This window comes from Semicossyphus pulcher, unplaced genomic scaffold (assembly GCF_022749685.1).
Source record: "Semicossyphus pulcher isolate SPU_LCO1_2020_fin unplaced genomic scaffold, fSemPul1.0.p SCAF_14, whole genome shotgun sequence".
NCBI classification, from domain to species: domain Eukaryota; kingdom Metazoa; phylum Chordata; class Actinopteri; order Labriformes; family Labridae; genus Semicossyphus; species Semicossyphus pulcher.
The window spans coordinates 20,548,062-20,565,000 of NW_027211648.1; the positions used below are offsets into that span (position 1 = coordinate 20,548,062).

At 43.0% G+C, this 16,939-nt stretch overlaps 1 protein-coding gene across 1 annotated transcript in view; it reads left to right on the forward strand.

Annotated features, from left to right (window-relative positions):
• The first annotated feature begins 74 nt into the window (after positions 1-74).
• The window catches only part of clic4 (chloride intracellular channel 4), an 18,034-nt gene continuing 1,169 nt past the window's right edge, over positions 75-16,939 (forward strand). Inside the window, exons 1-6 of the mRNA XM_069661992.1 lie at positions 75-470; positions 11,940-12,049; positions 14,022-14,147; positions 14,500-14,606; positions 15,625-15,806; positions 16,253-16,939. The exon at positions 16,253-16,939 is cut by the window's right edge and continues 1,169 nt beyond it. Of these exons, the coding sequence (XP_069518093.1) occupies positions 402-470; positions 11,940-12,049; positions 14,022-14,147; positions 14,500-14,606; positions 15,625-15,806; positions 16,253-16,417 (759 nt within the window). The 5' untranslated portion in view covers positions 75-401 and the 3' untranslated portion in view covers positions 16,418-16,939. The remainder of the gene's footprint in view (positions 471-11,939; positions 12,050-14,021; positions 14,148-14,499; positions 14,607-15,624; positions 15,807-16,252) is intronic.

Sequence of the window (16,939 nt, forward strand, 5' to 3'; positions counted from 1 at the left end):
CTCCTCCCAAATAGGAGACTCCCTTCTTAAACCCTCCCACATTTTTAGATGTAAGCGCTTCAGATGACATCACAGCTTCAAATATTCCCGTTGCTTCTTCCCACCCGTCCTCATCACTACTCAACCAACATAAAAAGAGCAAACAAAGATGTTTCTTGTAGTTTAGTTAGGTTCAGGTTATATAGCAACGCTGAAACAATAGTATCTGCCAGACACCGCTGCCTCATTGTCCGCTGTGCATATCCAGCGCCAGGTCGTCAGTAGGGAGAAGAAAAAAGCGCCTACTGGACTTCAGTGCGCAAAGAAACGAGTGGTGGAGAAGAGGACGGAACTTGGTCCGGGCGTGGTAGCGAGGAAAAAACTAACCTTTGTTAACAAAACTTCAAATAGCAGCATCCACGATGTCGCTGTCGGTGCCGCAGAATGGAGTAAAGGCGGATAACGAACCCGTTATCGAGCTGTTCGTGAAGGTAAGACCGCAGCACGAGTCGCAGGGGAAAAGTTTATTTTTGAGTTACTTAGCTGCACTGGTTACATCAGAAAAGAGTGTGAAAGAGTTGAAAAGGATGTAATGTTCGTTTTTTTTTTTTTTTTTTTTACAATTTTCAAGTTAACGTTAGGTTTTTATTTGCTAAGATCCACTATGCTTTCTTTACGTTGGTGATAAAATCGCTGGGGTTCGTGTATTTGATACAAAAAGATTTCCTGTCCCATTTTGGAAAGAAAATGGGTTTTAGGTCTTTTAACTCTTTACGCTACTATGGCCATGTGGAGCACGCAGTGTCACAAGAAGGGCGGATGCAGCCTTGAGGGAAGAGGAGCCTGCCATGCTGAAAGCTGGGCGCTCATTCGTTAACAAAAGCTCAGTTACGTTAGTTGGAGTCCTTAACAGCAGATTCATCACTGCAACGTTTACTCGCTTGTTCGGTTGCATTTTCATGCTTGTGAGTAAAATTGTTAAAATGTATCATATAACATCTCAAAGTGATGGATTTCGTTGGGAGTACATACGTTTTTCTACCCAGCCATTCATGGATGCTGGAATAGACATTTAAGTGTTAAATGTGGTGCCGGGGTCCACTTGTCGCTCTGGCTGCAATCAAAGATATATGAAAGGTTTGTGGTGATGATACGATGAACATTTTTCATTTGAATTAACAATAAGAGAATGAAGGGGATATTGATAATGTTTGTTGTGGGAATCTGTCATTAGTTGTGTCATTTTATGCCCCAGAGCTTTAAGTGTAGCTTTCTGGAGAGCACAATTCACCCCATTTTAGATATGGTTATAGATAGGGGAGCTTAATTGATGGCCTTCAGATTAAGTGTTTTTTTTATATATATATTCGGTTCTACAACACATCAGACTTCCCAAAAAAATGTAAACATGCATTAGATTATCCCTTCCTCAGCAGTGACTATGGGGATGATGGATGGTTGTGAATGGCTGTTTTCCTCTATTCAGCCTGCTGCTTTTCAGGGCGGGAAAATGGCAGAGGAGCGAAAAAGGGGGAGCACTGGGCTGGGAGGGAGCTATGGGTATGGGGTCCTTTGACTTTGGGTGAGGGTCTCACTTACCAGAGCAGTAAACACTGAATAGTAATTGTGGAAAAAAACACTAGTAAATGCTACATGTGAGTGTTGTGGTTGTACTATTTTTAAAAGAGTATTATCTGGAAAATGACTTTACTTACATCTTGAATTTGTTACATCATGTACCTAGGATACTGTTAACTAGGGCCGGTAAAAGTTGTACTCCTTTGTTTCCGAAGCAGTGAATTAGTGTCTTCTATCTTTTGGTTTTCCAGATTCAGTAGAAACACAAAAAAACCTCTGTCGTATTTGCGTTGTCCCTGTTTACTTAAAAAGAAAGGCATTGATGAAGCTGAGCAGCAGATCCCTCAGTGTAGAGGCAGACGAAAATGGAAACATACTGCCCAGAACGATTTCTATGAACTACCCTTCACAGCCTACAGGAGAGGTTACATCATTCCCTGGCCTGGAAGGGTTACACATGTGGCCAACTCTTCCTCTCTCCGCTCCTCCCTCCTTGGACTGTCTGTGTAGCCTGTTGTGTACCGACCAGACATTTCTTCCATTGTGATTTTTCTCTTGTGTGCGCGATAGCCTGACAACTCTATCACCCTTGTGTGGCTCTGTGTTATGTGCCAGCGTCTGACATGTCCACATCTATTATTGATGCCGTTGTTCTTACTGTGTAGCATTAAACACAGTCATGGGAGACAATGGAAGGCACACAGGTTGCCATAGGCACATTGCTGCGAGCCAGGCCTCTGGGAACAGCTGATAACGAACTGTGTGTGCTCTCCACACACAGCGGTGTCAGATCTGTAAGGGCACTGCCACTTCTCAAAGCTGACTAATTATGCTTCGAGAACATGTGTTACCTCTGAGTCTGACCGGATGGACTGAGCAATGTTTACCCATCAAAAGTAGCTGACTGTCCCAGTTTAAAGATTCTTTGATGATTATGCAACTTTATTGACCTGAGTGTTTATAGCAGCAGTTGTCACATTGCTATGGGAACACCGGTCATCTTCAAGAGGCGTGGACATGGGGTTTGTTATTGTCACTTTTTATTGCTGTCAGTTGCAAATGAGTGCGCTATAATGACTTTGTAATAGGGAGGATGGACCCTTGACCTCAACACAGTACAGCAGATTAGGTATTGTTTTGCACTTAAGTAGAAGTCTGTGTCAGTGTGCTGTATGACTTCCCAGCATCCACCCATGTATGTTTCACTTAGCAGTACCTTGGATTACATGACTTAAGTGTTAATATGAAACTCTAAATCTTGGTGTATATATTTGATGTGATAGTAAGGAAGTCTATCTCTACGTCATGAAGCTGCAAATGATGAAAAAGTGCTACTTGGTATAATTATGTAGAATTGTTGTGATAGCTTATGAAATACTTCCGCCTTCATTCATTCCTATTGGTCCCAGCACTGCCTGAGTGAATCAGACAGACTTGAAAGCTGTCCTGACATAACTTATACCCCTTTCCCACCGAAATTAGCGCATTGACACAGGTTTTTCAGACCTGGGGAGACCCACTCACAGATGGCGATTGTCTCTTTTCTCATTACCAGTGAAGTGTACTTCTTTCTGTCTCTTTTCTGCTGCGTCACAGTCTGACGTGACAAATGCGCTTAAACAGGGTTAGTAAACAGTGAAGATGTTACGGTGGTTTCGCTTTATTGTATCTATTTATCAAACTCGGTGCTGACAAATTTGGAACGATGTTCGAGTGCAGCTCGGACGGAGACGGGTGGAATTTGTAGCTGAGATGACAAGGAGTCGCATAAGTTACCGACGGAGCATAGCATCGCGCTGGAGAGGGGGCGGAGATTAGCGCGCCGACCCGGGCTTTGTGTTCCCATTAATCAGAGCCGAGGTGATAATTACCCGGGTCTACTGCAGAGTAATTTGACCCAGGTCTGAATGCTGATTATAGCCTTTCCCACTAAGCAAAAAGGCCTAGTGTCAGTGGGTGTTGGTGGGTTTTTTGACCAGTGGGAAAAGGGCTTAAGGTGGTCGAGTAGTGTCACTTCTCCATTCATTGCTGTCCTATACCCATTCCCATTGCTAAATCATTACAGGTTTGATTATGTTTTCATTCAGTTTCACAGCTTTCATAAAGCTACTCTGAATTAATTCAAGCATTCTAGTAAGTCATGCATCACCAGTATGCCCTGACTGTATGGCAGTGAATGGAATACAGATGAGTCAAGAGAAACAGACAGGCTTTATCTCTGCTTGTGTACGCGTCTCTTTGCTGTGAGTGTGCCAAGGTCACACAACTGGTTGCGAAGCCTTCTGCTGCCTCCAGATTTTCCTTGCTCTTGCCAGTAGAGATGGCAGAGCCAGTAAGCATGTTGCAGAAGTGCTTTTAAGTCTGTTTGGCATAAGAGCCCGTCTGTGTTTGTGTATGTCCTTCGAGACAATCCCATGGGAGCCGTGGAGACGGAAGCCTCAGGCATGCCAGAGAGAGAGATCCAACAAAGGAACACTTCTGTAGGGATGATCAGGGTGTGCATTGTCAGACCACTCTGTAGAAGCAAATAATGATCAAAACACATCAAAATGCCCCCTCAGGTTTAACTCCCTCTTCTATGGGCATGGTAAAATATGTTCCAGTTCATGTGTTCCACCATAAAATGTTCTTTTAAGTTCAGTCAAAGGGGTTGGTGGAGAACTGCATGTCGTATTGTGCTATCAGCTGCAACATGTGACTTGTGCCTTGTGATTTGCTGTTCTATGAAACACAATGACCTTTTTTTTTTTTTAACATTAACTATGCTCCAGTCAATACTGCTGAATGAAATTTCATGCAAGGTTGAGTGTGACTTGTATAGTCTTTGCACCATTGTACCATTGCATGGTTGATCCAAAGGTTACCTCGTGTAGATGGTGGCAATCATGCTTTTAACCTGCCTTATTTTCAGGCAGATTGTTCGCATGTTGCTTTATAGTGTAAAATTATCCCTCTTGGGCTGTATTCAAGGCAATTGAATACTGCTTCTCTATAGAGAAATCAATTGAGCAGTTTATGTTTCCCACATGTAGCAATGCTGCAGTCAGCATCACGAGTTGGGGAACAATAATTAATGGGTTGTTGTTGTACAGTGCTGAGCTCTGGCTGGGAGCTGTTTATTTCTGCATATAGGGGATTTGCTTTTCAGCACCTGGCCTGTCACTGCTTCTTCATTGTCACGGTTTGGTTGACTGACTTTGAACACTGGCCTAATCTGCCTGGCAGAGTGTTATTACACCAATTTGGGCTTTCCTATAACATTTTGAAAAGTCAATTTATGTTCTTGTCCGTTGAATATGGGCCTGAATATGTTCTGTCTGAATATATTTGTGCTGTACAAAATCCTGTTTTATATCCAGAGGAAGAGCTTAGTTCAATGTGTCACAACTAGGAAAAGCTTGTCTCATTTGTGCTGCCCGACCAGGAAGCCAGTTGCTAATGAGGCATTTCTCCTATGAGCTCAAGAACAGGAAGTGAGGCCACCCTAGAACAACATGGATCAGAGACTTTAAAGATTTGAGTCCTGTTGGTTCATGGATTGCTGTGTCTTACTTTATAATCCTACAGATCAGGATACAGAGGAAAACAAGCCCCTTGCTCTTCCTCTATCTCTCTGTTACATCATCTTCACTGTCAGAAGAGCTGTGTAACCCCTAAAAGGAGGAGAATCTTCCCTTCTTGCTACACGTGTAACTCAATCAGTCTTAACATGATCCAGTCTGCTTGTGTTTCACGTGCTGTGTTCTTCATAGCACAGAAGTGTGTGTAATCCAAAGTGTGCTACCTGAACATGGAGGATAGGATGACAGGTGCATTTTTTCTCACTCACCATCTCTCCATTAAGGTGCACAGAGGACCCAAATATCAATCCAGTCATTAAAGAGTAATGGAGGAATTCACTTTTAAGTCAGGCAACTGACTGGTGTTATTATTCTGAGCATTGGTTTGGTATGCTACTTGATATTATGTTGTAAAGTAATACATTTAACATATTAAATCTATACGCATGCAAACTCAAAGGCTTGTGAGTGAGTTGTTCTTTAAGTATTTTGAGTATTTCATTTTCATCATGTGAAAAACCAGACACTAAGTCTTATAATGGTACTGAAAGGCAATGCAATAACAGGTTAGAGCATTTTCAAACAAAGAGGGGCTGCAGAGAGCTGTGCTGTCTGCTCAGAATTACTGATGAGGCCTGTGTTTGTGTGGCCATGCTGCAGGCTTTTCCTGCCATGCATATGTGGCACCAACACAATGCCAGCATGCCATTACCGCACATATGCCAATGTGTGCTTTGCAGCTGTCTAGTGAAGACTTTTGTCCAGAAGGAATTGCTGCAGTGGTCATTTAGGTGAAAAGAGTTGTGGAGGTCAGTTTTCCATGTTATTCTAGATGCAAATATGAGGAAACCCAATGAGGATGAAGACAGAAGTGTGGGTTCTGTGTTTGAGGATGTGTATACATACGTCTGCCCAAGTCATCAGCCCTAGGGTCTATGAGCATGTAAGTGGGTGGAGAGTTGGAGCTGGTGCTGACTTCAGTATACAGCTTGTTGTTTGTGCTAGACACTTAAAACAACAGTTGTAGCGTAGGGTGCTCGTTGCTTCATGCTGATCTCCCACATGGCTGTCTGCTTGTTTTTCCATCTCTTTGGACCTGTATTAATCATCATCAAACGGCTGTCCTTTTCCTTTACAAGAAAACTGAACTTATCTCTTCTACACTGAGGCTAAATACAGTAGTTGTACCTTAATTGAATCAGCTTACATCATGGCTGTAGGATGGCTATGCAGTAAGCCTCCTTTTAGGCTTCAGTCTCCAACTTTCCACAGAAACTGGAGGCTGTCAGATGGCCCTCATGTGCTCCAGCACAGTAGGCCTGTGTCTGACTGGAAGTCTTAAAGTTTCCACGGTGATGTCAGCCTGAGTCAGAGCCACACCAGGGATGTGATGGCATTTCCATGTTCCAGCAATATCTGACTCCTCTGCACACTCATCTGTCTGATGGTGGTCAGACTCAGGGACTCAGCTCTCACTACCCACCCAGTGTAGTCCTGCTCAATGGCACAGTCCCAATCTCCACCCTAAAGCCTAAGCACTGAACCCTCACAGACTTTAATGACGTCAGGCATGAGTCTGTGAGGGCTTGAGAACTGTAAATAAATGAAGAATTGACACACTAAAGTAATTGGACACACTAAAGACAATAAAGTTTGTATACGTGACCAAGTTGGCTATGAACTTTGGGTAAGTCCCACAGGAAAGTCTGTAGGCATGCAGACTCATGGAAATTCTTTGGCATTGAAAAAGTCAGCATCAGAGCCCTCACACACTTGATGATCTGACATCGGAAAGCACAAAGCACTCACACAAGCAGGAAGAAGCTTCTCAAATTCTGTGAAGGCCTGAGTATGGAGATTGGGATTGGGCCATTCAGACATAGGGCCAAACCTCAACACTTGTTTGGTGATGGTCAAGATTTACCCTGTTGTGTACCGAAAGGCCTGGTTGTGTTCTGGCTCATCTACACTGATAGTTTTTGATTTCAATCATAATTTTGCCTGTTTTTTTACTTAAGGCTGCTTGTGTTTATACTATGGATATTTTATAATTTGGCTTCTTTTATTTAATAAAAAAAGGGTTTGTAAGGTGTCTGTCTTTGAAAGAGACTAAGACTAGCACTAAACCAGCAAGTTGTGGGTTTAATTGCTCAGTCCAGTGAGTCACAGGCCTAACCCCAGCCCAGTCCGTATACATGTCCAGCTAACAGGGAGAGGCGTTGCTATGAGGTTACCATGACTGCCAACTCTCAAACGGACATTCCTGCAGAGTGTCAGAGCAGGAGGAGAAAAGGAGCTCGATACATCGTCAGTTCCTTATTCGGTCAAAGTGTGGCTTGAACTTGCTGAGCAGCCCACCCAATTTAGAAAAAGAAGTGTGTTGGGGAGGGGAAGGGCCTCCATGTTTCTAAAATTAGGCTGTGAGTGGAGACTTGGAGGACTGTGCCCAGCCTGAACAGGATCCATTGTCCCTGAATGCCAACTACTGTAACTGTGATTCACATCACAAGGCTACATGAAATAAAACTGTCTTAAATACTGATGAGAGCACAAAGTCTTTGTAAACATATTAGTAAATGGTTGAGAAAGTGGAAGAGTCGGGTTGAACAGCTCTTGTGTTTTTTATATGCTTGCTTGTAAAACGTTAATAGGACTGGACTTGTGAAGAGGTTACCTTCTGTGCTTGTTTAGAGTGTACATTCCTTCAACCAGTGTTGCCAACTTCGCGACTTTCTCGCTTAATCTGGTGACTTTCTAAATCCTCTTGGCGACTTTTTTTCCTCAAAAGCAACTAGCAACAAATCTAGCGACTTTTCTGGTGTTATTGGAGACTTTTCTGGTGTTTTGGAGACTCTGACGTGAACGCGCGTATCGTTCTGAAGTTACTGTCCTCAGGGTGTTTTTTACTCACTTTCTGTCTCTCCCACGACAGTATTCCTCTCTCCTACAGCGTCCATTACAATTACATGCAAATGATCAATTATGCAAATTAGGCGATGGCGTCATTTAGCAACTTCTAGCAACTTTTAGGGCAGCCAATAGCTACTTTCCTTACTGAGGAGTTGGCAACACTGCCTTCAACTCTAATTAGATCAAGCCTAACAACATCCTCATTACTACTGAAATGTGTCATGTTGGTCATTACATCAGTGGCTGATCAGTGATGAGGGGAAGTGATTAAGAGGTATGACCTCACTTGGTGTGTGTTTGAGAAAAGAAATTGTTTTAAAGACTCCACTGGCTCCCTTCCTGACTGAGGTCTCATTGTGCGGCTGCGGGGCCGCTCCGTCGCGGACACCAACTCCTAGATAACATCCGACTCAAGCATGAGCATGACTCACACCCTCCACTGGGCAGCTGTGTGTGTTTGCCATTAAATAAACAGGCATCTGTTGACTCATGGTCCATCCATTGAGCCTAAATAAAGCTCAACAGTCTGTTGGCAGTAGTCAGCTGTTGCTGCTTCCGCGGCCTAGACGTTATTCAAGCTGTTTCACATCTGAGAAAATCTTATTCCAAATCTGTGTAAAGGATGGTGTAACCTTCTGCAAGATGTGAGTCGTTTTGAACACAGGAGGCAAAATGGCAGGATACACATTGGGCACTGCTAAGTGTTGCCGTGACCCTGTTTGTGTTTCTTGGAAAATGTATTTTTCAACTGATGTGCTTTTCCTTATAAGGCCAATTTGCAATAATTTCTTGCCTCCCCGGTGGGATTTTATTAGGGTGTGTTTTTCCTTCCCCCATGCTAACTGGTAATGTGCCTAAAACTCTACAAACAAAAAGCGCTTTGTGTCGAAGCTGTATTGAAGGTTCTCCAGAAGCCCTTTTGTGAATGTCACACCATAATAGTGGCACTCTGGAAAGTGTTAGCAGGGTGGAGAAGGACAACATTTGGAGGGTTGTACTAAACCTTTTCAAACAAACCTTGGGCCAGGGACTGTATATAATAATCTAGTTAGAATTTCTACTGAATCACTCTCTAGAGGGCTACTTTAAAATGTAATTTAGCTCAATTATTGCTGAAGAATACCTCTCTCTGGGTCCATACAGTGAAATGTAGGGCAGCAATTTCTTACCAGCACAGCAGGGTATATGCCACAGGCAGCGGAAATACAGCTCCACCAGCATCATCATGTAAACTAAACAGACTCTCTTCGATTGGAGTTGCAGGACATTTCTGGAATAGTTTCTCCCTCCTCTCCAAATGCCCAGCCCCCCTGTAACTTCACAGAGGGGCCCAGGATAAGGGAGGAGGAAGAAAGGAGGGAGAAGAAGAATCGCCTCTTAAGCTTGCTACCTATCCTCTTCCTCCCACCTAAAGCATCTATTACCTCTTGTTTTCCATGATGTCCATTAGCACTACCTAAAGTCCCTAATTCTGTCTCTATTTCCTGTAATATCTTCCTCTGGCTGGCTGTTTCTTTCATTGCAGCAGATCTGTGCTGTCAGTGTATTTGGAAGAGAGCTGCAGTCCGCTCTGCTGCAGACTCCAGAGGGTAGGGCCCTGGCTGCTTGAGCAGACTGAAGGAGAAAGAATTGTGTGAAATGTCTTACTCAGCTGCTATGGCCGCCTTCTTGGCCACTTGAGACACAGAACTTAAAGATGAACTGAGATTAAAATCAGCAATTGTTTCATGTTTACATTTTGGCCTGAAAAAATGAGAGTTAAGTTCAGACGGTTTACCTGTGAATTGGTAATCCCTCCATGCTTTGTACTGTGCCTTCCATGTCATGCGTGTCTGGCCATTGCCATGGGAACTGCTGCTGTGCTGCATTACCACCCTTGATCCAGAACTGAAGGATTCTCTGTAGGTGTAGCGCTGTGGGGAAAATGGAGCAATCATCCCATTGATGTCTTTCTGATCCCCTCAGGATCAGCTAATGCTAGTCTAGTCTGGTGTTGGCCATGATACGAGCAACATTTTAGAACGCTTTATTTTAGAATTGAATCATGTAAGGTGAAAAGGGGACTTTCATTTCATGAACAAAAGCAGTGATCTAATCCAAGCTTTTCAGATATTGAATTCAGAGGGGGGAGAGGGAGAGGCTTAGTACAATGGGAGCCAGCAGGCAGATCAAACAGAGCCATCCCACTGGGCGTCACACAGAGGACAACAGCAGCCAGCCTGTCCGCATCAGCAAGGAGCTGCAGGACTGGCTGAACGCTCGAGAACAAAGTCCACTATTGAAGACAGAACCTGCATCTCTGACACTAAACAAATATATTTGACAGTTGTTGAACCAAAACAGATTAGAATTTTTTTTTAATGTTGTTTAAATGCATGATGTGTGTGTATGTGAAAAAAACGTGAATTGATGCATGTCTTTTGCATCATTATGCAGTCACACTTTGCATATGAGAGCAGATGCAGACGCCAGAGCTGCAATGTGTTGGAAAAGAGGAATGACTGACGAGAAGAGACAGTCAAACACAAAACATTTCGGACGTTTAGCAGAGGCCCTTCAACAGTAAAAAGCTGAATGAAGAGGTGCATTCCAGTGAGGCAATACTTGAATGACCTCCATGAATGTCCTTGTGAATAGATGAATAAGGTGCATTCTTTTTTCTGCCTGCTTTTGCTTGTAGAATGGCATACCTCAACAGGCTGTGTCACACAGAGCTATGTCGCTCTGCACCAAGTGTTTGATAAAGGTCGTTATGTATCTGGTGATGTATTTGACAAGAAAGTATCGATTCAATATGATTTGAAAAGGAGCAAATGTGAACAATAACTGACTTGTGTTTTTACAGTGATGGCTCTCAGTTTTGCCATTAAGTTGTTAAACTAGGAAGCACGGCAGATTTCATTAAGATACTGCACAAAGCTCAGTTAATCAAATGATATGCCTAATCTGCCCTCTGATGTTGAATCCAAACCATATTTGTCCTCCGCTACACCATTCTCTGTCCATACATGGCTGTGAGTTGAGCACAGAGAAGGAAGGATGCTTTAGACTTGGGGGAAAGAGAGGAGAGCGCGTGACAGAGAGATGGATAGTTGTTGGGAAGACCGGAGATTTCTCTGACAGTTTGCAGCATCCTCCTATTGCCTTTCTTTTTAGTACTGTGTGTGTGCGTGCGTGCGTGCGTGCGTGCGTGCGTGTGTGTGTGTGTGAAATCCAGCTGCTCCTACTTTTCTGTTAATATTTTAGTTTAGATTAGTTTAGTGGAAAAAAAACCTTGTGAAATCTGTTCTCTGAACTGTTTTTGGTGCTAAACAAGACTCGAGCCTCTTATCCCATTCTCGCTGCCACCATACTTTCTTGTGTTTGTTCAGTGCAGCTAAAGAGGAAACAAGAGGCTGCCTGAGTCTTCATCACTCCAGAAGTCTCCTCTTACTCTGACACAGTAGCTCTGCAGATTAATGGAAGGAAAGTGTGCTGCAGCATTTAAGACAAAGAGGTCTGCTCTTCAATCTTTCCCTCCTACTTGAGTCTTTTGAGGGCAGCCTGTAATAACATTCTCATTGTCTGAACCGGGCCCTCTGTGGCTGGGTGCAGTAAAATGCCCCGGGTCATAAAGTTTGTGCAACAGAGATGTGATCTCTATCACAATTGCCTGGACCTTTTTCTGTTACACTCTCAGCTAGAGGTCAAGAGCTATCAGTGGACGAAACCTGTTACAGATGTTTTGAAGATCTGCTATCTTCTGTTTTTATGCTTGCACTCATTCAATCTGAGATGGTTCCACCCTGTCTTTAATGGTCCCCAAAAGATAGAAACTATGTGTGCACTCAGTCTTGAGGAATGGTACCTGCAATATACTGCTGATGGTTAATCTGCCCCTTTTATAACTTGCTATATGTCTGTTTGTTTAAGGCGGGAAGTGATGGAGAGAGCATCGGGAACTGCCCCTTCTCCCAGAGGCTCTTCATGATCCTGTGGCTCAAAGGAGTAGTCTTCAACGTCACCACAGTCGACCTGAAGAGGTGGGTCCTACTCCCATTTCCCCTCCCTCTCTCTTTCCTCTTCCTCCCCTTTAGACCTCCTTTTATTGGCTGGAGAAAAAGATTCATCCATTTCTTCCTTTGCTAGACTGCTAGAGCTCTCCTGGGCGTTTCCACAGAGGCCTCCATAAAGCTTTGATCCAACATCACCTCTAACACGCTCCCTGCTTCCGTACTGCTTATTTGGGTTTCCCATGACGCTTTCCCAGGCTGAGAAGATCCGATTAAAATAAACATGCAGACTCTGGAGAGGCTATTTATATGGTTCTTTACTCAGCTTACTTCCTGCCTTGATTTTGGTGGGAAACATGTTATTTTTCAACCCTGGGATCAGAAAAAGCAGCGATCCTCTTCAATTTTTGCTCCCAGCTGCAGCGACCTTGCTTTCACATGTGGATACCAGAAGCGCTTTACCAAACCCACTATGTTTCTCCGTATATTATTCATCCTTATGCCCCCTTGATGTTTTTCCACTTACACTAGTGGACAGACAAGTGGCAGATTTTTTTACAGGCATGATCAGAGGGAAGTCTGTTTTTTATGGTCGTCTTCGGCATGTGTGTTTGACTCAGAGATAGATTTCCAATGGGTGTCTCCACCTCTGGGACGTGGAGACCAGTGCTTACTAACACAACACAACATGGATGCAGTCTATAAATACCGTGCCTTTTTATGCAGCTAAAAAGGACAACAGGAGTCCTTTTGACTAGATATTTGGTTTTCATGCATGCCTGCACAATGAAGATTAGGGCGGAGTTTGGGGTATATTTGCATGTAGTTTCCCTGGCAGAGGGCGTGTCCCATAAAACAAAGCTCGCTGATATCCTGTAAAAGGCAATGAAGGATGTCCGCCTACTTGGCAGTGTCTGTTTACCCCTTGTTCCTCAAACAACCCTTTGTCAGCTGGAGTGACTACTTGGTGCTTTAATTTTTATTTCTTTCTAGAGCAAGAGGTGATTAAGGCTTTGAGTTTTCCAGCTATATAGTGTCTGTAATCTTGAGCAAAAATAAAAAAACAACTATTGCGAAAGACATGTGGTTGCCATATTTATGGCTCTTTTATGGCTGTATTTAAATTGAAGAACAGTGCATGTTATTACGCCTGTCAAAGGACGTGAAAGTCACATGCCACTGCCTGAGGTTTATATGTTTTGAACCCAGAGCCCCCCTTGGTTCAAGGCTATTGTGTTAATATGTATTTCTTTATTGAAAGCCTCTGACTCTTAAGGCAGTATGTTATCCACTCCTCAGTTATATCATCGGGTGAGGTTGCCACTTCCCCTTTGCATGCCAGAGAGTTGAAGTAATTTCCCGTTTTTTGTGCCCTTAGATGGCTTGTCCCAAAAAAATGGCCACCAGTAATATCATTGTCAAATCCTGGACCACCTAAGAGTCTCTGTGGAGTGTTGTTGTTGTGGCTAGTAACATAAAAGTTTAGTGGATTCACAGTGTCTGCTGGCTTGCACTAATAAATTCAGTAAGCTTGTTGTTTAGACACTGCTATGTGTAATAGGATTTAAGCTTCTGTATTCTGTCAGTTGTGTTCACACTACTCAATCAACACATGCTCATTTTTGTTTGTGTGTCAGTGGCATCTGCCTGCCAGAGACATCTGGTACAAAATGTGCTGGTTTGAAGGCTGCAGAGAGGAAGGGACTTACTACACTCAGTGAGACAGACAAACACACACAGCTAAAGAAGAAGGAGAAGAATTGGATCACTCTCAAAAGAGTGGTTTACAGTGCAGTAGGCTATCAAAGAGATGCACAAACAGCAGACTCAAACCAAAAACACCGCACTAACATTTTTTATATAACTTTTATATCTTACCAAATGGGGAGATGTAAACTATTCTTAATTCATAGATCCACAAACATTGTAAAACATTTTGAAATGGTTGTATGGCTTAGTCTTGTTTGCTTCAGTCACTAAAGTTGCTCCATCTTTTTTTCAGGAAGCCTGCAGACCTCCAGAACCTGGCCCCGGGCACACACCCGCCCTTCATCACCTTCAACGGTGAGGTCAAAACTGATGTCAACAAGATCGAGGAGTTCCTTGAGGATGTCCTCTCCCCACCCAAGTGAGTGCTTTCTCACCCCCTGCATCAACCCTGTGAACACATTGTTAGCTTTTAAGGGCATGTAATTATGGGGAGCAGCTTTATATGGATTTATATTGAATAAATGTTTAACTAAAAGGATGAGGCTTGTAATACACTATATTTGCAGACTTGCAGACTAACATTTAAACAACAATATTTAGCCAAAATCAGCTGGGCACTGGAACTAAGGAATAGCAATAAATAATAGCATTATCCAAACATAGCAAATAGTGCATTTGATTAACTGTTTTTAAAGAACATAACCTGGGTTATCCTTTAACCTCAACCATACATATGCAGTGTGTTTACTTGTATGTGTGCTTACCTGCAGGTATCTCAAGCTTGGTGCGAGACACCCTGAGTCCAACACAGCTGGTATGGACATCTTCGCAAAGTTTTCAGCATTTATTAAGAACTCCAAACCAGACGGAAATGAGGGTAAGTTACCTTTATTTGTCTTTGATATACAAGCGCATGCGTGCACACAAACACACATGGGATTGGGTCCACAGGTTATGAGCAAAGATCCCCTTCTAGTTGTTTAGGGAGAGTTCTCTGGTTGCTAGGCGACATTGGGAGCACTCCTCTTATTGGTGCATTATAGCCTCACTGGGGAACACAGAGCTTTTGTTCGGCTGACTCCTCCTGTCCCTGTGCTCCTTGTCTCACCTGGTGGAGCTATCTGGAAAACCACAGAGCAGCTAAACTGGAGAGTAAACTAGTGCTCACAATCTCATCTTTCCTGTTTTTTGCAGCCCGGACCCTGCTGTACGCAGGTCATATCACAAACCTATCGGATGAGATTATTATAATAATATGAAGTCTATTGTCTCAAAGATTCACTTGCATCCTGGAACAAAAATTTTGTGGAATTGTTTTTGTAGAGCAATGTAGATGGTATTTAAAAAAAATACCAAGATTTTGTATCATGTTTTAGTTGGCTGTTTTCCACCCTGGGAAAATATTGAACCATGGTGAGCTGGATGTGAAAGCCAAGGCTGTGTCAACAGTGTTTACGGCTGAATCGCATGGTTCAATGATAAGTGCTCTCCAAAGTAAAAGCTCCAATCTATTATTGAGCTATGGAATGGAGCATGCAGTGAAGCATGCAGCAACATTCATGTCATACTTTCCAACAATGGAGGGAGGATAATGTACAACACCTGTGCAGTCCATTGAAAAGTGTGGCTGGTAATGAGTTTGTCAAAGATTTTTTACAGATGCAGGTTATTGTGTTTCTGATACTGTCAGCTTTTGTTAGATTTTACAGTTGTTCATTTAATAGCTGTTTTATGTATGTACAATGTACACACATAAAACAGCTATTAAATGAACAATATTTTTTCTTGATGAAATGCTGCCCCCATGTGGAGGAGAAGGAGGCTCTACTTTTAACTGAGTAAAAGCCTGATGGTTTAAATAGTTTTTAATGTAAATATATCTCTTTTGTCTGCAGCTCTGGAGCGCGGGCTTCTAAAGACACTGCAGAAGCTTGATGAGTATCTTCGCTCCCCACTGCCCGATGAGATCGACCACAACAGCATCGAGGACATCAAGGTATCCAATCGCAACTTCTTGGACGGAGATGAAATGACCCTGGCTGACTGTAACCTTCTGCCCAAGCTGCATATAGTCAAGGTGAGTGAAAGACATCAATGAACCATTGCCCTGTCAACTTGGATATCTCAACTGATATCTCGATTTAACATTGAACACACTTACAGGTTTTTTTTCGCTCAAATACCTAATTAGACTTCTTCTCGGTACTGTGTTGGAGCAAACAGACTTTACTTATAGAAATCTCCTTCACTCTGCATTTGCACCATTCTGGGAGCAATAACAAAATGTAGTTATTTAGCGATGGGCTAATCTGCTAGAGTTTGTGAATTCACCTGTGTGGGTCCAGAACCATTAAATGTGCTTCATGCTTTTACCAAACGTTTTGGACTAATAAAAATTATCAATGCAAACAAGGCTTTAGCTATAAAATGCAGATTACAGAAAGAATTTTTCTCATGCTCTAAGTTCATAAAAGAGTTCATAGCTTATTTAGGGAGATGTATAATTTCTGATACGTTCCCCAGGTGGTGGCCAAGAAGTACAGAGGCTTCGACATCCCCAAAGAGATGACCGCCATCTGGAAGTACCTGAACAATGCCTACACACGCGAGGAGTTCACCAACACTTGCCCCAGCGACAAAGAAATCGAGATAGCTTACGGAGACGTAGCCAAGAGGCTGGTCAAATAAGCCCCTCTGTCCTGATCCCTCACCTCATATCATCTCCCCCTCCACACACCCCTGCACTTCCTGCTCCCCAGCACCTGGACTGATGCGCTTATTCACGAGAAGAAAAAACTCTGGACTTCTTTTCCTTCTCTCCTCATTTAGAGCGAACCCCAATGCATGAACCCATGACCATCTTTTTTTTTTTTTATCTCATTCTGCAATATTTACAAAGACATGTTAAGTTGATCCAGCAAAGGTAACCTTTGTTTCACCTTTCATTGTTAATAGCTTTTTTATTTTCTGATGAATGTGAGAGGTTGAGGTGACGAAGAAGCAGCCACACGTGTATCAGAGCTTATCAATGTTGGGAGCCGCATCAGACACTCCCTGATAAGTGACCTTCTAGCTGACCTTCTCTCTGCAAGCAGGCAGAGGGTCTCAAGCTGTTAATTTTCTGTTGTCTGTCTATTATTGAAATAGCTCTTTCTAGGATTGCTATAAACACTGAGAAGCATTTTTTCCTGTCTTTTGGCTTGTTAAGAG